The sequence below is a fragment of the Mustela nigripes genome, chromosome 2, assembly GCF_022355385.1.
Source record: "Mustela nigripes isolate SB6536 chromosome 2, MUSNIG.SB6536, whole genome shotgun sequence".
NCBI classification, from domain to species: domain Eukaryota; kingdom Metazoa; phylum Chordata; class Mammalia; order Carnivora; family Mustelidae; genus Mustela; species Mustela nigripes.
In genome coordinates this window covers 214,739,712-214,761,801 of record NC_081558.1, presented here as the reverse complement: position 1 = coordinate 214,761,801, position 22,090 = coordinate 214,739,712, and the positions used below count along the sequence as shown (strand labels likewise).

General features: G+C 37.3%; 1 protein-coding gene across 2 annotated transcripts in view; it reads left to right on the top strand.

Moving 5' to 3' along the window:
• DSCAM (DS cell adhesion molecule) overlaps positions 1-22,090 on the top strand; it is a 750,559-nt gene that overhangs the window by 113,385 nt on the left and 615,084 nt on the right. For both annotated transcript variants that reach the window (XM_059392376.1, XM_059392375.1), the window contains exon 2: positions 12,434-12,751. In XM_059392376.1, the coding sequence (XP_059248359.1) occupies positions 12,434-12,751 (318 nt within the window). The remainder of the gene's footprint in view (positions 1-12,433; positions 12,752-22,090) is intronic.

Below are 22,090 nucleotides of genomic sequence, written 5' to 3'. Positions count from 1 at the left end.
AGTTGATGGTATTTTGATAAGGATAATGTTAAATGCATAGTTTACTTTAGGTAGCATAGACATTTTCACAATATTTGTTCTTCCACTCAATGAGCATGTAATGCTTTTCCATTTCTTTGTGTCTTCTTCAATTTCTTTCATGAGTATTTTTGTTTTCTGAGTACAGATTCTTTGCCTCTTTGGTTAGGTTTATTCCTAGGTATCTTATGGTTTTGGGTGCAATTGTAAATGAGACCAACTCCTTAAATTATCTTTCTTCTGTCTTGCTGTTGGTGTCTAGAATTGAAACTGATTTCCATGCATTGGTTTAATACTGGATTCCTGTATGAGTTCTAGCAGTTTTGGAGTGGAGACGTCGGGGTTTTCCACATAAAGTATCATATCATCTGCAAAGAGAGTTTGACTTCTTCTTTACTGATTCAGATGCATTTTATTTCTTTTTGTTGTCTGATTGCTGAGACTAGGACTTCTAGTACTATATTGAACAACAGTGGTGATATTGGACATTCCTGCCATGTTCCTGACCTTAGCAGAAAAGCTCTCTGTTTTTCTCCATTGAGAATGATATTCACTATGGGTTTTTCATAGAAGGCTTTGATGATATTGAGGTATGTGAAGAGTTTTGATCAAGAAAGGATGCTGTACTTTGTTAAATGCTTTTTTAGTATCTATCAAGAGTATCACCTGGTTCTTGTTCTTTCTTTTATTAAAGTATTGTATCACAGTGATTGATTGGAAGAAGTTGAACCAACCTTGCAGCCCAGGAGCAAATCCCACTTGGTCCCGGTGAATTATCCTTATAATTCTTATAATTATTCTTATAATTCTTATTTTTAATCTTTTTAAAAAAATATTTTATTTATTCATTTGACAGACAGAGATCACAAGCAGGCAGAGAGGCAGGCAGAGAGAGAGAGGGGGGAATCAGGCTCCCTGCTGAGCAGAGAGCCTGATGTGGGGCTTGATCCCAGGACCCTGGGATCATGACCTGAGCCTAAGGCAGAGGCTTTAACCCACTGAGCCACCCAGGCGCCCCTCTTATAATTATTCTTATATTTCTTATAATTATCCTTATAATCCTTATAATAATCCTATTGGTTAGTATTTTGGTGAGAATTTTTCTTTTGTATTCATCAAGGATATTGATCAGTAATTCTCCTTTTTGATGGGGTTTTTGTCTGGTTTTAGGATCAAGTTAGTACTGGCCTCATAAAATGAGTTTGGAAGTTTTCCTTCCATTTCTATTTTTTGGAAGTTTCAGTTTCAGAAGAATAGACATTAATTTATTTTTAAATTTATTTTTTATTTATTTTCAGCATAACAGTATTCATTATTTTTGCACCATACCCAGTGCTCCATGCAATCCGTGCCCTCTATAATGCCTACCACCTTGTACCCCGACCTCCCACCCCCCCCCCTTCAAAATCCTCAGATTGTTTTTCAGGGTCCATAGTCTCTCATGGTTCACCGCCCCTTCCAATTTTCCCCAACTCCCTTCTCCTCTCTAACTCCCAATGTCCTCCATGCTATTTGTTATGCTCTACAAATAAGTGAGACCATATGATAATTGACTCTGCTTGACTTCTTTCTCTCAGCATAATCTCTTCCAGTCCTGTCCATGTTGCTACAAAAGTTGGGTATTCCAATGTTTATAGCAGCAATGGCCATGGTCGCCAAATTGTGGAAAGAACCAAGATGCCCTTCAAAGGACAAATGGATAAGGAAGATGTGGTCCATATACACTATGGAGTACTATGCCTCCATCAGAATAGACATCCTTTAAATATTTGTTAGAATTCCTTTGGGAAGCCTACTGTCCCTGGGCTCTTGTTTTTGGGAGATTTTTGATGACTGCTTCAATCTCCTTACTGATTATGGGTCTGTTCAGGTTTTCTATTCCTTCCTTGTTTAGTTTTGATAGTTTATATGTCTCTAGTAATGTATCCATTTCTTCCAGATTGCCAAATTTGCTGATGTATAGTTGCTCATAATATGTTCTTATAATTGTTTGTATTTCTTTGGTGTTAGTTGTGATCTCTCCTCTTTCATTCATGATTTTATCAATTTGGGTCCTTTCTCTTTTCTTTTTGATCAGTCTGGCCAGGGGTTTATTAATCTTATTAATTCTATCAAAGAACCAGCTCCCAGTTTTGTTGATCTGTTCTACTGTTCTTTTGGTTTCCATTTCATTGATTTTTGGTCTAATCTTTATTATTTCTCTTCTCCTGCTGGGCTTAAGTTCTCTTTGCTGTTCTTTCTCCAACTCCTTTAGGTGTAGGATTAGGTGTTTTCTTAAAACCTTTCTTGTTTCTTGAGAAAGGTTTGTATTGCTATATACTTTCCTCTCAGGACTGCTTTTTTGTGTCCCAAAGATTTTGAACATTTGTGTTTTCATTTTCATTTGTTTCCATGATTTTTTATTTATTTATTTTTTTAATTTCCTGGTTGATCCACTCATTCTTTAGTAGGACTCTCTTTAGCTTCCATGTACTTGAGTTCTTTATAAATTTCCCCTTGTTATGCTCCACAAATATCATGGAAGACAAGGGGTGTTAGAGAGGAGAAGGGAGCTGGGGTAAATTGGAAGGGGAGGTGAATCATGAGAGACTATGGACTCTGAAAAACAATCTGAGGGGTTTGAAGTGGCGGGGTGGGGTGGGAGGTTGGGGTACTAGGTGGTGGGTATTCTAGAGGGCACAGATTGCATGGAGCACTGGGTGTGGTGAAAAAATAATGAATACTGTTTTTCTGAAAATAAATAAATTAATTAAAAAAAGTAAAGTAGATCTTGAATTTACAACTGGAAAAAACAAACCTTAATAGTGAAAAGTTTTTAGTTTGAACAATTTCACAGTTTTTAAAATTCAAATTCATTTTGAAAGTATTTTAGATTGATATTATTTAATATCACCAATTAAGAATTATACCATGTATTGCCCCCTAAATCTATATTAATAGTTTATATTAAAATATTTTGTTCAACAACAACAACAAAAAATTATCATATGGCTTCACTAACTTGGAGAGCATAAGGATTAACATGGAGGACATTAGAAGAAGGAAAGGAAAAGTGAATTGGGGGAAATCAGAGGGGGAGATGAAGCATGAGAGACTGTGGACTCTGAGAAACAAACTGAGAGTTCTGGAGGGGAGAAGGGTAAGGGGAATGGATGAGTCTGGTGGTGAGTATTAAGGAGGGCCTGTATTGCATGGAGCACTGGGTGTGGTGCATAAACAATGCATCTTGGGGGGTGCCTGGGTGGCTCAATGGGTTAAAGCTTCTGCTTCCAGCTCAGGTCATGATCCCAGGACCTGGGATCAAGCCACATCAGGTTCTCTGCTTAGCAGGGAGCCTGCTCCCCAACCCCTACTTGTGATCTCTCTGCCTAATTGTGATCTCTGTCTGTCAAATAAATAAATAAAATCTTTAAAACAAAACAAAACAATGTATCTTGGAACAATGAAAAAATAAAATAAATAAAAAAAATTAAAATAAAAAAAATAAATTTTCCCTTGTGATTGAGTTCTAGTTTCAGAGCATTGTGGTCTGAAAATATGAAGGGAATGATCCCAATCTTTTGGTACCAGTTGAGACCTGATTTGTGACCCAGGATGTGATCTATTCTGGAGAACGTTCCATGTGCACTAGAGAAGAATATATATTCTGTTGTTTTGGGATGGGATGTTCTGAATATATCTGTGATGTCCATCTGGTCTAGTGTGTCATTTAAGCCTTTATTTCTATATTGGTATTGTGCTTAGATGATCTGTCCATTTCAGTAAGGGGGGTGTTGAAGTGCCCTACTATTATTGTATTAGTGTCATATTGTTGATGTGTTTCTTTGATTTTGTTATTAATTGGTTTATATAATTGGCTGCTCCCATGTTAGGCACATATATATTTAAAATTCTTAGGACTTCTTGTTGGATAGACCCTTTAAGTACGATATGGTGTCCTTTCTCATCTCTTATTATAGTCTTTGGCTTAAAATCTAATTTATCTGATATAAGAATTGCCACCCCAGTTTTCTTTTGATGCCCATTAGCATGGTTTTAAATTGTTTTCCACCCCCTCACTTTAAATCTGGAGGTATCTTGGGGTCTAAAATGAGTTTCTTGTAGACAGCATATCGATGGGTCTTGTTTTTTTATCCATTCTGATACCCTTTATCTTTTGATTGGGGGCATTTAGCCTATTTACATTCAGGTTAACTATTGAAAGATATGAATTTAGTACTATTGTATTGCCTGCAAGGTGACTATTACTGTATATTGTCTCTGGTTTGATGTTTGCAAATTTCATTTAATTTTTGTTTGTTCTGGAAGCTTTTATATCTCTCCTTCTATTTTCAATGACAGCCTAGCTGGATATAATATTCTTGGTTGCATATTTTTCTCATTTAGTGCTCTGAATATATCATGCCAGTCCTTTCTTGCCTGCCAGGTCTCTGTGGGTAGGTATGCCAACCTAATATTTCTACCATTGTATGTTACAGACCTCTTGTCCCAAGCTGCTTTCAGGATTTTTTTCTTTGTCAGTGAGACTTGTAAGTTTTACTATTATATGATGTGGTGTGGACCTATTTTTATTGATTTTGAGGGGGGTTCTCTGTGCCTCCTGAATTTTAATGTTTGTTCCCTTCACCAAATTAGGGATATTCTCTGCTATAATTTGCTCCAATATGCCTTCTTGTCCCTCTCTTCCTTCTTCTTCTGGGATCTCTTTTATTCTAATATTATTTCATCTTATGGTATCATTTATCTCTTGAATTCTTCCCTTGTGGTCCAGTAGCTGTTTATCTCTTTTTCTCGGCTTCTTTATTCTCTGTCATTTGGTCTTCTATATCACTGATTCTCTCTTCTCCCTCATTTATCCTAGCACTAAGTGCCTCCATTTTTTATTGCACCCCATTAATAGCTTTTTTTAAAATTTCAACTTGGTTAGATTTTAATTCTTTTATTTCTCTAGAAAGGGATTTTATTTCTCCAGAAAGGAATTCTCTAATATTTTTCCATGTTTTTTTTGAGCCCAGCTAGCACCTTGAGAATTGTCATTCTGAACTCTAGTTCTGACATATTACTAATGTCTGTATTGGTTAGGTCCCTAGCCTTTGGTACTCCCTCTTAGTTTTTTGTTTGCTTGTTTGTTTGTTTGTTTTTTGTGGTGAGTTTTTCTGCCTTGTCATTTTATCCAGGTAAGAATAGATGAATGACAGAAGAAAATACTAAAAATGTGTCAACAACCCCAGAAAAATATACAATAACCAAATCAGAAGAGACCCAAAACAGGGGGAAGAAGAAAGGGGGAAAAAGAAAATATATATATATTAGACTGGTGAATAGAACAGAGCCACACACTTGATTTTGGGTATATTTTGCTCTGTTAGAAGAAACTACCTCCCAAAATTTTAAAGATAGAAAAAAAATGTGTGTATATATATATATATATATATATATATACACACACTCATACTCACCACAAAATAAAATATATATTAAATAATATTTATATATTTCATATATATATATTATATATATATATATGTATGGGTAAACATGATGAAGGGATGGAATATGAATGTGAAGATGAAAATTTAAAAATTCTAAAAAAGGTAATTGATAATATAAAAAGTTCATTAAAAAAAAAGAAAAAAAAGAGGAAAGACATGAGCATGCTGGAGACTAGAACAAGGATATGCACTAGATTTAGGGTATGTTTTGATCTATTAGGAGAAATTGTATCCCAAAATTTTAAAGAAAAAAAACTTATATGTATACAAGAAATAAGGTTAAATACAATGAAGGGATAAAATATGACTTTAACAATGAAGATTTAAAAAAGACTTTTAAAAAGGCATTGATAAGATAAAATAGTTAAAAAAAAATTAAAATAGGAAAGAGGAAACATTTTAAAAAATAGAATAAGAAAAAAATAAAATTAAAAAATTTTAACTTTGAAAGACTAAAGAAACATGGGAAAATAGCCATGAATTCTATATGCTGCATTTCCCTTAGCTCTGGAGTTCCACAGTTCTCATTGGTGGGTGAGTTTGGTCTTGGTTGGATGTTCTTGCTGATCTTCTGGGAGATATGCCTGTTGCTGTGATTCTCAAATGTCTTTGCCTGAGGTGGAATTTTACCACCCTTGCCAGGGGCCAGGCTAAGTAATCTGCTTGGGTTCACCCTCGGGAGCTTTTGTTCCCTGATCTGAAGGACGGGAATGAAAATGTTGCCTCCCAATCTCTGGCCAGTGGAGCTGAGAACTCTGAGCCCCACTCCTCTGTGTGCCCTCAGAGAAAATCAGTCAGTCCCTCCCATCTCCTTGGTGGTTGCACTCAGAGCTCACCCGGCCTGTGACTGAGTGTTTCTATCTCTGGTGCATGCCCTGTTTGGAGTCTCCAAACGCAGCAGATTCCTGCAGCACGCTCCCACTCTGCTCCTCCTGGAGGAGGAGGAGGGGGTCTCCCAGGATCTGCCACTTGTGGAGTCCCTGCTCGGGCACTGTGCCTCGGATCATGGTTTAAGGTATCCCCGAGCTGAGAGCTCACTCCTCGGCTCCAACTCTGTCTCTGTAGCCAATATCCCCACTCCAATACATGGGGGCTCTGCCATACTCAGGCACCCCTAGTCTTTTTGTGTCCTTGAGGGTCCTGAGACCACACTGTCCCTATGAGTGCTTCACCCCCCACTTAGCCTCTGGAGCAATTTTCCTCAGTTGAGCGGACTTCTAAAAGTTCTGACTTTGTGCTCCACTGCCCTATCACTTGCTGGGAGCCGGCCCCTCTCCCCACAAACTCTATTCCCATATATTGCTTCGGATTCACTTCTCCACATGTCTTATCTTCCGGAAAGTGGTCGATTTTCTGTTCCTAGAATTGCTACTCTTCTACTCTTCTATCTCCTGTTGACTTTGTAAGTTTTCAGAATGGTTTGATAACTATCTAGTGGAACTCCTGGGACCTGATGATATCTCAGTCTCCTACTTCTCTGCCATCTTGCTCCTTCTTTTGCTCATCTTTTATATATTAAGTATCCCTGAAGATGCATCTCTGCTTTTTTTTTTTTTTTAGATTTTTATTTATTTATTTGAGAAAGAGGGAGAGAGAGAGCGCAAGCATAAGCAGCAGGGAAGGGCAGAGGAAAAGGGAGAAGGAGACTCCTTGCTTAGTGGGCAGCCCAATGTGGGGCCTACTCCCAGGACCCTGGGATCATGACCTGAGTAGAAGCCAGACACTTAACTGAGCCATCCAAGGCATGCCCCCATTTCTGTTTTCTTTTTAACTTTGATTTTACTTTTCAAATTTTGATTTCAGCATAATGTACAATGTTTTATTAGTTTCAGATATACATTATAGTGATCCAACACTTCCATATGTTTACTCAGTGCTCAACAAGATAATTGTACTCTTAATCCCCTCACCTATTTCATCTAGTCTCCGACCTACCCCATCTCTGGTTTTTGTCTCTTCTTGTTCTTTACACTCTCCTTGGTATGTCTTACTGAATGGCGGGCTTCAGATTCCCTGATTAGGACATCTCTCTCTGGGGTCTTAGACCCTTTTTCCCACCTCACTAGTGGGTGTCCCAAAGTCAGTGCCCTCTTAACCTTAGTGAATCTGACACTATTGTTTTCTCTGCCCAACCAGCTCTGCCTTGTATGTTCTCTATATTCATTCACATAGCAATGATACAGCCAGGCATGAAAACTACTGAATTTGACAATAATGACTTTTCCTCTTCCTCAGTCTCATTCTTTCTAAGGCCCTGCCCACACATTCCAGCAGGATCACATCAGACATGTTCATATAGTTAGCCTTTTTCTTCCCTTTGCCAATGACCAGGCAGTTAGTAGTCATGCCCATATCAGCCTAATCGGAATTCCTGTCTCTAGTCTCCACTCCTTGTAAATCCATTGTTTACTTTTTTAAACTACAAATTGGGAAAGTTTCAATTTTTTTCTGCATCAAAACTTACAGATTCTCTATTTTTTTAAACAATTTTGCTGAAATATCATTTACATACAATAAAATTTACCCATTTGTACAATTCAGTGGTTTTTAGTAAATTTATATATCTGTACAATCTTCACCATGGTCAAGTTTAGACCATTTTAATCATCTCAGGAAGAAAATCTGCATCCCTTAACTACCACCCTATAACCCCCTCACCCTCACCCACAGTTCTAAGGAAACCATTCCTTTCTGTTCCTACAGAGTTGTCTCTTCGGGGCATTTCATGTGAATTTACATAATTGTTGAGTGTGTGGTCTTTTGCGATTGGCACTTTTTCACTTAGCACGATATTATCAAGGGTCATCTGTGTCTGTATCATGCATCAGTATTTCATTTCTCATTGCTGCTGAATACATCTCCACTCATGGGAGACACCAGATTTTGTTGGTCGGTTCTTCAGCTGATGGACGCTGCGGTTGTTTGCACATCTGACTATTGTCAATGATGCTGCTTTAAACACTGTGTACAGGCATTTTCATGGAAATGTGTATTCATTTCTCTTGGGTATATACTTATGGATGGGACTTCCTGCTGCTCGCAGAATTAAGCTCATGCTTTTTAGCATGAGATCTGCTACCGCTTATAATCCAAACTTATAAGCATCTGAAATGGAAGCTTCCCGAGATCACCCTCCAAGTTTTGGTTGTTCTTGTATTTTGAGCCCTTAGCACAGTGTCAGGTCAATAGTAGGTGATGAGCAAGTGTGTAAGAATAAGTAGTATAAAGAACCTCAAGCTCCCTCTCTCAAATTATGCATCACTCTTAGTTCAGCCATGAAGTTTCTGTTACCCAGAATCTTCTTGCTTCTCTCCTGTCTGTGATGACTCCGTGTCCTAACACTTATAGGCCCTCTGCCTAGCATCTCCTTTCCTCTTCTCTCTAGAGATTTCCCCTCCTCCTCCCCAGGCTGGGGTAGTCTCTCTCCTTTATGCTCCTGTAGAATTTTGTGAATAACTCTGCAACAGCACTCAGGGAAAAATTATCAGTGATCTCTTTACTGACTGTGGCACCCTCTAGACCAAAAATTCCTTGAGATCAGTACCCAGACTCATGTGAATTTTCATTCCTGGGGCCTTGCCTGAAGACTGGTATAGGGCAGATTCTCTCACATGAAAGAGAGATCATGTCATTGCATTCTCTAACATTTCTTTCATGTCTCTTCACCTGGCCAGATCTGGAATTTAAAGCAAGCAACATAGACTTACTCTATTTTTTAGTGTAATGTTCTTCTTTACGTTGTCACGGGAGCCCTGCTTATACCATCTGTTATAACAGTATAAACCATGCAGAAATCTGCTGATGAAAGAACAATTCTCCAAAGCCTCTTCCATCAGCGTCCTTAATGTCCACACCCCAGGATTTTATACGCCACGTTGTGTGGCAAGATAATTCCGAATGTTTTGTTTAGCTTTCTATTATTAAACTGCAGTTAGTTTCAGGGAAATTTCACACACATGGAATTCACAGTGAGATTGCACATGCCCTTACTGGAGGGAGCAAGTGTTGCTGTGTTTAAAGTGCATGCAGCATGCCATAAAATGAAGTACTATTATTTAAGCAGATGGATAGCCCCTTAGATGGAAGAAACAGAAGCTGCTGGAATGTAGTTTGGGTTTTCTCTTGCCTGTAGCCATATGATGTGTATCTTAGAGAATGAGTTTATGTTACATTATTAAACCCAGTGGTGCGAAGTAGAAAGACTAATGTGAAATACCTTTAAAAAATGTAAGGAGAAGTGACAGTAATCCCCTGTGGGTCACTTATCTTCTTAACTATTAGGATTAAACATTTATTTTGCATTTTTCTTTCAGTCATTTAAATAATTTCACATTTATATATGAAATATTCCTTATATACATTCACGTTTTCAAAGACTTTCTATTCTTAACAAGGCTACTTTTATGAGACAAGAGAAAGAATTCAAATATGACTGAATTTTATTTAGTTCGAATTACCCAAATCCAGTTGACAGAAGAGTCATGTGGGGAGGGAACAGAAAAGGATCTGGGTGGAATTAATTAGCCTTGAAGAGTGACAGTTACCTCACTCCTAACAATGTGTTTGGGGTGATGTCAGTTTCCTAGAAAGCTCAAATGTAAAATCATGGTGCCACTATCAGCGTTTTTATTTTAGTTGAAAGCTGTAATGTTTAACTATTAACTGTGCTTCCTATCAGAGCCAATTTCTTAGTTAGCAATAATTTTCATATTCTGATTTATGGAGCATTGCTAAAGTCTTTAGTTATGGTTGGCAGAAAAAGCCATCAAACCATTACTACTTGATGAACACCCCTGCCTGTCTTCTTTTTGAGTAAACCTATCACTTACAAAATGGATTTTTCTTTGTCATCTTTTGACCCATGGCATCCCTTCTGTTTGTCAGCTCACAGATAGCCAGTGCTGGCCCTGGTGAGCAAACTGGTGAGTGCCACCCGAGAGAGAGACAAAAGAGGAAGTGGGTGGATATTCATGGGAGCTGGCTAGGGGACACTGAATCACATAAACAGAGCTTCCCTGGGAATTGGCTTTATAGAGTAAAGGCAACTGTATAATGAGGTTCGAGCTTCATCAGAAAAACTGAATCCTGTATCTGCGACCTCCTAGACCTGAATCCTTGGTCAAGTGACAACCCTTCTGAGGAGACACATCTTTTTCTGCCAAGGGGAGCCTGTTTTACTCCTGGCAGATTTGCTGTTCACAAGAATAGAATAACAGCTTGAGTTTCATAACATGGCCTGGGATGGTACAGGTTCTCCCTAATATTCTCATCTCTGCCCAATGAGGTTAATTCCAAGTATTGAGAGCTTCTTTTCTCTCTTATGTCTATGTGATGAGGATTTGTTTTTAGGAAGTCAAATAGAAGTGGTAACATCTGAGAAGTAGGTCTTTATGACATTTTAAAATCTTTGGGTTAATTTTTGGATTCTAGAAATTGTACCCTTTGTTCACATAAATAACTCTCCGTGACTATTTGTTACTGAGTGCAACATGGGCACTCAGTCAATGAATTAAAAAGCCAAATATGTCTGAACTGATTTGTAGATAGCTTATTGATAGCAATTAAAACAGAAACAATTTAAATAACTAAGACCACTAACTGAGGGTTTTGGAGGGGAGGGGGGCGGGTGGTTGGGTGAGCCTGGTGGTGGGTGTTGTGGAGGGCATGTATTGCATGGAGCACTGGGTGTGGTGCATGAACAATGAATTCTGGAACACTGAAAAGAAATTCAAAAAATTTTTTTAAAAATAAAATAAAAAAATAACTAAGATCAGGAGAATAGTCTAGAAAATCATTAGGGAAAATGTGGATCCAGTATTTGCTTGCAAGGTCTGTATAGAAATACGGAATTTGGTATATGAGATAATGTTAGGAGAAAGAAGCACAGCCTATAACAATTGCGTATTTTGCATGTACACGTTATTACATAAAATAATCATGTGGGTACAGCATGTAGGCCGGTGGACCAGGAGAGGAAGTATAAAAATCAGAACAGAAACTGTCATAGGCTAGTGGAATTGAGTGATACTTCCATCAAAGTTCCCTGTATTATTGCTGCATCTTTTCAATTAAAAAAAAAATGCATCATTGATTGATACTGTTTTTAGAAAACTGATTGTGCTTTTTAAAATGTTTTACCTACAGGGGCGCCTGGGTGGCTCAGTCGGTTAAAGTCTCTGCCTTCGGCTCAGGTCATGATCCCAGAGTCCTGGGATTGAGCCCCGCATAGGGCTCTCTGCTCAGCCGGGAGCCTGCTTCCTCCTCTCTCTTTGTCTGCCTCTCTGCCTACTTGTGATCTCTCTCTGTCAAATAAATAAATAAAATCTTTAAAAAAAATAAATAAAATAAAATGTTTTACCTACAAACATAGATTTAATTTTTCAAAGTTGTGACTGATTTCATTCCAGAATATCTCTCAGTGTACCTCCCAACCAGAGCCAGTTAGTCCTAGCAAGTGGACCTCATCATTGATTCCTTTAGCTTCTGTTCGCCCTACACTGGCAGGGTGTTGGGCTCTGGGCTCTGGGTTAGAGCATGAACAAATCGTGACCTTGTTCTCCTGGGACTCAGGCTCTAGAGGGGGAGAAAAACAATAGATGAATACAAATTACACAGCCTAAATCCCAGTCATGGTCAGTACTGTGGAGGCAGAAGGGGATGTGGGGAACAGGCTGGTAAGTAATCCATTACAAGTTAAGGTCAGGGATAACTTATCAGTTGGTGTACAAGGTACGAAGTGAGGATAGTAGCTGATTTTTTAATACCAGCTTCTCTGTCCATAGTAGTTGAGCAATTTTGAATTATTTCATTTTAGTCAAGCCTTGTGATTGTTTTCTCAAAACAACCTTGTGGGGCCAGAGTGACTGAAGGCCAAGTTCAGAACACGAGCCTTACTGACCAGTTCTCGTCTTGTTTTCTTGTAGTTTTCAGTGAGGACCTTCACTCCAGCCTCTACTTTGTCAATGCATCTCTGCAAGAGGTAGTGTTTGCGAGCACCACGGGGACCCTGGTGCCCTGCCCCGCTGCAGGCGTCCCTCCTGTGTCTCTCAGATGGTACCTAGCGACGGGCGAGGAGATCTACGATGTCCCCGGGATCCGCCACGTCCACCCCAACGGCACTCTCCAAATTTTTCCCTTCCCTCCTTCAAGCTTTAGTACCTTAATCCATGATAATACTTATTATTGCACAGCTGAAAATCCTTCAGGGAAAATTAGAAGTCAGGATGTCCACATCAAGGCTGGTGAGTACGGTTCCTCTGCTTTGTTCCCTCTATGCCTGCTTGGGGCCGGGGTTGGGTCTGGGGTGGGAGTGGGTTACGGGGTGGACAGTGACAAATGGCAAAGTGCCATCAGCTGAGAACCAATGAAAACCCTATGGTCACTTCATTTTGACACCATCGGGGAATTCTTTGAGAAGTTCGAGCATCCCTTTACTGGGTTTCAAAATGCCTTGTGTTGCTGGAGCTAAGACATGAAATGAGTGATAGCAAGTGGGAGCTAAGACATGAAATGAGTGATAGCAAGTGGGTAAGATTTAACTGTAGCCCAAATGTATTGTGTTTTGATTTAAAAAAAAATAAGATTTTACTTATTTATTTGTCAGGGAGAAAGAGTACAAATGCAGGGGAGGGGCAGAGGGAGAAGCAGACTCTCTGATGAACAGGGAGCCCAATGTGGGGCTGGATCCCAGGATCCTGAGATCATGACCTGAGCTGACGGCAGGTACTTAACCAGCTGAGTCACCCAGGTGTCCCTGTATTTTGACTGATCAATACTCTAACTCAGACTTCCAGCGTCTCAAACCCAGTGTGTTTGCTTCCTGTTCTTGTGACTCCTCCACCCGACTCTTGTAACCTACCCTAGAGGCTGGCAGTGGGGGAGGAGCGAGGAGAAGGGAAGGAATGAGGACACACAGGTCACGTGGGGTACGACCCTCGCTTTAAAGTGTGATGTAACTGAAACAGAATCAGTTGATATTCTTGTCTTCCTTGTGAAGTTAAAAAAAAGGATCATTTTAACATATTATAATGTTTTGACTGTGTCCCATATTGCTAGGATGTTGCCAAAGAGAAAATCCCGAGTTTGTTGTGTCCCTTTTATAATGACACATTATATATTTTAAAAATTACATTCTTATATGTCAACTCAGGAACACAGTCTGAGATTCATAGACCTAAAAAAAGGTATACATATAGGACATACTGTGTTATTTTACAGATTTAACAAAGCCCTGGAAAACAAGCTCACAGCTAGACTCTAGTTAGCAAACAGTGTTTTAAATTTTTTTACGTTTCACCTTGTAAGTGCTACAGTAGACTGACACAATACAATGCCAGGGCAAAGAGAATGTGACTTTGATTGTTGTCTTATGCACTAGGTAGCTGTGGGATCTTTGTAATAATTTCTGCAGCAAGCAAGTAGGTATTGCTTGAAGACTTCACAACATGAGCAAATTATGAAATGTTTCTGAATCCCTGCATATGATCTCTTTGATGTAAGCAATCAAACATTAGAGTACGGTTCATTCTGCTAGCTAGTCATTTTCCCAACTATATTTTGATCTCTGTGACACGTTCATGAATTCCAGCACCTGAGCAAGAACACACTTAAGAAAGAAAGAGAAAGATCGTCTTTAATCAAGAGCTATGAAAAGTTGATACCCCAAATAATTAAAATAAAGCAAATGAAATTTGTACAGAGACCTCTAAGCCTGACAAACAGAAAGAGTGAGTGCCTTTTACTTGGCAGGCTGGAAATGTTAATGATGTGTTATAGAAACATGTTTATAATCTACAAAGTGTCACTTACAGAAAAACCTGAAACTTCAAACAGCTATGCTTGTACATGTTAATCTGCTATTTCTTTCTTGGGTTTCCTGTCAAATAAAGGAATTCAATGCCTACTCCTGTTTAAGTGCCATTTTGGAGATTTGTCATGGAATTGAATGCTTTTGTGTGACACTGCATGTTTTAGGGGGTGGAGATGACATCCTCTCATCTGGTGGCTGTGCCACCTTCCACGTACACATGAATATGTTCTTCTCATCAATGTTCTGGTTTTCCTGACCCCAAACCCTACCTAGTGCATGTCTAATAAACACAGGATTGCTATGTCCATGAGAATCTACAAGATGGACAGTCATGTCTTCTGTTTTAATTTTACTTCTTGTTGTGAAGATGTTATGACTAATAATCTTATAGATTTTTGATTGGATGCTTGAAAATCTGGACCATCAATGCATATCACTAAGTGAAAGAATCCAACCTTTAAAGGCTATAAACTGTATGATTACAACTCTATGACCTTCTGGAAAGAGCAAAACTATACAGAGACAATAAAAAGATTAGTGGTTTCCAGGGTCTGCGGGGAGGAGAGGAAGAATGAATGCATGGATCACAGAACATTTTTAAGCAGTGGAACTTCTGGAGAATACCTTAATGTTGGATACAGAACACTCTTTATAGAACTGCAGAGCATGGAAGGAACCTCCAGGTAAATCGTGAGCTTTACTTCATAATAATATATAAATACTGGCTCCTTAGTTGTAAGAAAGATGTAACACTAAAGAACATGTTAATAATGAGATAGACTGCCTGGGTGGGTAAAAGGAGTGTATCCCTTTGGGGGAACACTCTGTACTTTCTGCAAAAGTTTTCTGTAAACCTAAAATGGCCCTAAAAAATAAAATCTATTCCAAAGAAAATTGGAAAAAAAATATGTCAAGTAGCTTGATACACAAATAGAGTCCCCAGAGGAATGGATGGTGAAACAAACAAACAAAATAAATACACAGTTGAAATACTGGTCGAAAATTTTCAAATCTGATGAATACTATGAACTCACAGATCCAGGGAGATCTACAACTCCCAAGCACAAGACACATGAAGAAAACTACACCAAGGCACATCATAATCAGATTTCTCAGGAGCAGTCTAAAGACAGAACATGAAAAAGAGCCAGAGGGAAAAGATACACTGCACAGAGAGGAACAAAAACAAGGATGACAGCAGATTTCCCTTCAGAATCAATGTCAGAAAACAGAGAGGAAACATCTTTGAAGTACTGAAAGGAAATGGAATTTGTAAATCTAGAAATGTATATCGATATCAAGTAGAACATTTTTATTTCAAAAATAAAGGTTTTTTTCGAACACACAAAAGCTGAAAGAACTTACCAGCTGTGGACCTGCACTAGTAAAAATCTTAAAGGAAGTCCTACAATGGAAGACAAAAGACACCTGATGAAGTGTGGGCTCTACTTGAAGAGAAGAAGAAAATGACAGTGGTAACCATGATCAGTAAATTATATTTTTCTAAAGTTAAGGTATAACTATGACATACAATATCCTATCCCTTTCAGGTGTACATCATAGTGATTTGATACTTTCATGCATTAAAAAGTGATCCCCCCGGTAAATGTTGTTACCATTCATCACCAGACAACATTTTACAATATTATTGAAATTGTGTACCTCTTAATCCTTTTCACCTAGTTCGCATCCCTGCTCTGGTAACCAACAGTTTGTTCTCTGTAACTCTATTCTTGTTTTGTTTGAACATTTGTTCTGTTTTTTAGATTCTACATGTAACTGAAATCATATGGTGTCTGCCTTTCTTTGACTTATTTCACTTAGCAAAATACCATCTAGGTCCATCCATGTTGTCACAAGTAACAAAATTTAATTTTCTTATGTCTGAGTAATAATCTATTTTACACACACACACACACACACACACACACACACACACACACACCATATAGTCTTTATCCATTTATCTATAGACCCATAAGTTGCTTCCATATCTTGGTTATCATAAATAACACTCCAGGTAATGGGGGTGCATATATCTCTTTGAATTGGTGTTTTTGTTTCAGATAAATACCCAGAAGTAGAAGTACTGGATTGTATTTAAAATTTTTGAGGCACCTCCATACGTTGTTCTCCATAGTGGCTGCACCACTTTCCATTCCCACCAACAGTATGTGAGGTTTCCCTTTTCTCTATATCTTTGCCAACACTTCTTTCTTTTTTTTTTTTTAATAATAGCAAATCTGAGCAGTGTGAAATGATACCTTATTTCCCTGATGATTAATGATATTGAGCATCTTTTTGTGTACCTGTTGGTCATCTGCATTCTTGGAAAAATGTCTCTTCCAGTCCTTTGCCCAATCTTTATTCAGATTATTTTTTTGGTGTTTATTGTTGTTCTGATACTAAGTTGTGTGAGTTCGTTATGTATCTTGGATATTAACACTTATCAAATGTTTGATTTGCAAAGATCGTCTCCCATTGAATGAGTTGCCTTTTCATTTTTTTAATGGTTATTTGACTATGCAAAATTTTTTAGTTCATTGGTGTCCCATTTGTTTATTTTAGCTTTTTTCTTCCTTGTATGAGGAAACTGGTCCAAACAAGTATTGCTAAGACAAATATCAAAAAGCTTACTGCTTATGGTTTGTTTATTTGTTTTGTTCTTTCTCTAGGAGTACTGTCTGTTTTCTTCTAGTTTTATGGTTTCAGGTCTTACATTCAAGTTTTTAATCCATTTTGAGTTGATTTCAGTTTGTTAATATTGTGTAAGAAAGTGGTCCAGTTTCATTCTTTTGCATGTGGCTCACCAGTTTTCCCAGCACCATTTATTGAAAAGACTGTTTTTCCCCATTGTATATTTTTGCCTCCTTTATCATAGATTAATTGACCATACATGCATGGGTTTATTTCTGGGCTCTCTTTTCTGTTCCTTTGATCTATGTGTCTGTTTTTGTGTCATTACCATATTTTTGGATTACTATAGTGTTGTAGTATAGTTTAAAATCAGGATGCATGATACCTCTGACTCTGTTCCTCTTTCTCAAATTCCTTTGACTACTCATGGTCTTTTGTGGTTCCATAAAAGTTTTAGGATTCTGTGAAAAACGTCATTAGTTCTGTGAAAATGCCATTAGTATTTTGATGGGGTTCACATCAAATCTGTAGATTTATTTAAACCATAATTTTTTGGTACTTATAGTCTTTTAAAAGATTGTTTAAAAGACTGTTTAAACAACAACAACAAAATGTATTGTGGGGCTTGAAACATATATATGAGTAAAGTGTATAAAAATAATAACACTTAAAGTCTGGAGTAAAGATGTGGAAGTATACTCTTATAAGGTTTATTTTTTTCCTCCTTAGAGTGAGGTGGTATAATATCACCTGAATATAGATTATGATAAGTTAGAGATGTATGTTATAAAATGGAAAGCAATCACTATAGCAAAACAGAGAATTATGAATAATAAACTTCATAATAAAGGAGAAGAAATGAAATAATTAAAAAGAATCCTCAATTCTAAACAAAGAATAAAAAATAGGAAAAATGAACAAAGAATAGATGGTAAAAATAGAAGTTAAAAAAACAAGATGATTGGGATGCCTGGGTGGACAACTGCCTTTGGCTCAGGTCATGATCCCGGAGTCCTGGGATCGGGTCCTGCATCGGGCTCCCAGCTCCATGGGGAGTCTGCTTCTCCCTCTGACCTTCTCCTCGCTCATGCTCTCTCTCACTGTCTCTCTCTCAAATAAATAAATAAAATCTTAAAAAAAAAAAGATGATGGTTTTAAACCTAACCCTACTGATACACACATTAAATATAAATGCTCCAATTATCTGGTTTAAAAGGCAGAAATTGCTAGATTAGTTTCAAATACTGCTTTAAAAATGTACTTTAAATACAAAGATACAGGTTTGTTAAAGGTAACAGGATGGGAAAATATGTACTATGCTTAGCAAATCAAATATGTTTAATGAAAAACATCACAAAATTGGAGTAAGTACACAAAATTGGAGTAAGTACATTAATATCAAAGTATATTTCAGAAAAAATAATAATACCAGGGCTAAGATTCATTACATAATACAAAGGAGTCATTGAATTCAGAAGATATGACTATTCAAAATATTTATTCTCCCTACAACAGCAAATTCAAAATACATGAAATAAAAGCTGATAGAAATTTGAAGAGAAACAGACAAATGAAAATTTATCAATGGAGATTTCAATACTCCTTTTTTATTAATTAACAGTAGGTAGAAGCGGCAAGGATAAAGAATATTTGAACAACACTATTAAATAGTTGACCATATTAACATTTAAATAAAGAACAAAGAATCCAACAATAGCACAATACACATCATTTTCAGGAGAAAATAGAAATTTACCAATATAAACCACATTATAGGGAATGAAGAAAGTCTTAGATGAATTTTTAAAAACTAAAATTATATAAAATATGTCCTATGACTGCAATGGAGTTGAGATAATAATCACTAACTCCAGGAAATCCCCAAATAGTGAGATATTAAATAGTCTGTGCAAAAGATAAATAGAAGGAAAACTAGAAGATATTTTATTTTTTTTAAAGATTTTATTTATTTATTTGACAGAGAGAGATCACAAGCAGACAGAGAGGCAGGCAGAGAGAGGGAAGGAATCAGGCTCCCCACTGAGTAGAGAACCCAATGTGGGGCTCGATCCCAGGACCCTGAGATCATGACCTGAGCTGAAGGCAGCAGCTTAACCCACTGAGCCACCCAAGTGCCCCTAGAAGATATTTTAAATGGAATGAAGATGAAAACACAATATCAAAGTAAGAATTTTGGGGAGGCCATTGAAACAGTGCTTGGGGGAATATTTCTAGTCTAAAAAACCCTGAATAGAAATAAAAAATGGTCTCAAATACTGGACTCAGCTTCCATCTTAAAACTAGAAAAGAAGAACAAATTAAAAACAATATAGGTAGAAAGGAAGGAATAATAATCAGAGTAAAAATCAATAGATTATAAAACATAGGAAATCAGTGAAGCCAAAAACTTAGTTCTTTGGAAAAAACAAAACAAAACAAAACAAAATAATAAATTTGAGAAACATCTGGCCAGATTGAAGAAGAAGATAAGAAGGAAGATAAATTACCAAGTCAAGAAAGAGGAAGGTGATATCAGTATATATTTTAAAGATATCAAAATTATAATAAACTATTAAGGACAAGTGTATGTCAATAAGTTCAACAACTTAGATGAAATAAGAAACTCCTTGAAAGACATAAAATACAAATTTTTTTTCAAGAAGAAATAGATGAATTGAAGGGACTTGTATCTTTTAAAGAATTTGAATTTGTAGCAAAAAATTTTTTTTTCTACAATGAAATTCCAGGCTCAAATGGATTTAGTATTGAATTCTAGCAAACACAAGGAAGAAATTATAAAAATTCTACACAAACTCCCCAGAAAGCTAACAAGGAGAAAATACTTCCCGAATTATTTTATGAGATCGGCACTACCTTGCTACTAAAATAAGATAAAGACACTACAAGAGAAAAATAAAAGCACAAATATATCTAGTGAGTATAGATGTAAAAATTGTAAACAATGTTTTAGCAAACTGAGTTCAACAACAAAGAAAAAGGATAATACATCATGATCATGTTGGCCTTATCTCCAGAGTAAGAGTACTTTCACATTTGAAAATTAATCCAGATAGTTTACCATATTAACATATTAAAAATAAAAGCCATGTGATCATTTCAATCGATGCAGAAAGCATTTACAAAATACATCGTTCACTTATGATAAAATTCTCAGAAAACAAGGAATAGAAGTTAGTTTCCTTATGGTAATATAAAGCACCTATAGAAATCTTCATATGGCTAACATCTTAGTGGTAAAAAATTGAAGGACACAAGGATGTGGACTGTGTGCTTTCACCACTTCTTTTCAGCATTGAACTGGAAATGGTAGCCAGTGCAATAAGGCAAGAACAATAAATAAAAGACATTGTGATTGCAAAGAAACATGTCCATCTGTTTTTATTTGTAGATGACAATTATATATGTAGAGAATCTGATGGAATTTACAAAAAAAAAGCTACTGGAAGTAATACATGAGTTTATCAAAACAGTAGTACGTAAAATAAACACACACACACACACACACACAAATTGGTAGATAATTTTAAAATACTATTTAAAATAGCATCAAAAAATAAGAAATACTTATGGATCTATCTGATCCCAAATGTGAAAGATCTGTACACTGGAAATTATAAAGCACTACCTAATGAAAATAAAGAAGATGAAAGTAAAGGGAGAAAATTATTTTTCATGACTTGGAGGATTCAGTGTTATTAAGATGTCAGTTCTCTCTCAAATGGTCTATAGATTCAATACAATCCAAATGGAAGAGACCCCAAATCGCTAAGGAAATGTTGAAAAACAAAAATAAAACGGGGGGCATCACGTTACCTGATTTCAAGCTTTACTACAAACCTGTGATCACCAAGACAGCATGGTACTGGCATAAAAACAGACACATAGACCAGTTGAACAGAGTAGAGAGCCCAGATATGGACCCTCAACTCTATGGTCAAACAATCTTTGACAAAACAGGAAAAAATATACAGTGGAAAAAAGACAGTCTCTTCAATAAATGGTGCTGGGAAAACTGGGCAGCTATATGTAGAAGAATGAAACTCAACCATTCTCTTACACTGTACACAAAGATAAACTCAAGATGGATAAAAGACCTCAATGTGAGACAGGAATCCATCAGAATCCTAGAGGAGAATATAGGCAGTAATCTCTTCGATATCAGCCACAGCAACTTCTTTCAAGATATGTCTCCAAAGACAAAGGAAACAAAAGTGAAAATGAACTTTTGGGATTTCATCAAAATCAAAAGCTTCTGCACAGCAAAGGAAACAGTCAAGAAACAAAGAGGCAACCCACGAAATGGGAGAAGATATTTGCAAATGACAGTACAGACAAAAGGTTGATATCCAGGCTCTATAAAGAACACCTCAAACTCAACACACACAAAACAGACAAGCATATCAAAAAATGGGCAGAAGATATGAACAGACACTTCTCCAATGAAGACATACAAATGGCTATCAGACACATGAAAAAATGTTCATCATCACTAGCCATCAGGGAGATTCAAATTAAAACCGCATTGAGATATCACCTTACACCAGTTAGAATGGCCAAAATTAGGAAGACAGGAAACAACATGTGTTGGAGGGGATGTGGAGAAAGGGGGACCCTCTTACACTGTTGGTGGGAATGAAAGTTGGTGCAGCCACTTTGGAGAACAGTGTGGGGACTCCTCAAGAAATTAAAAATAGAGCTTCCCTATGACCCTACCATTGCACTACTGGGTATTTACCCCAAAGATACAGATGTAGTGAAAAGAAGGGTCATCTGTACCCCAATGTTTATAGCAGCAATGGCCACGGTCGCCCAAATGTGGAAAGAACCAAGATGCCCTTCAATGGAAGAATGGATAAGGAAGATGTGGTCCATATACACTATGGAGTATGATGCCTCCATCAGAAAGGCACTATTATGCTGAGTGAAATAAGTCAAGCAGAGAGAGTCAATTATCGTATGGTCTCACTTATTTGTGGAGCATAACAAATAGCATGGAGGACATGGGGAGTTAGAGAGGAGAAGGGAGTTGGGGGAAATTGGAAGGGGAGGTGAACCATGAGAGACTATGGACTCTGAAAAATAATCTGAGGGGTTTGAAGTGGCGGGGGGGGGG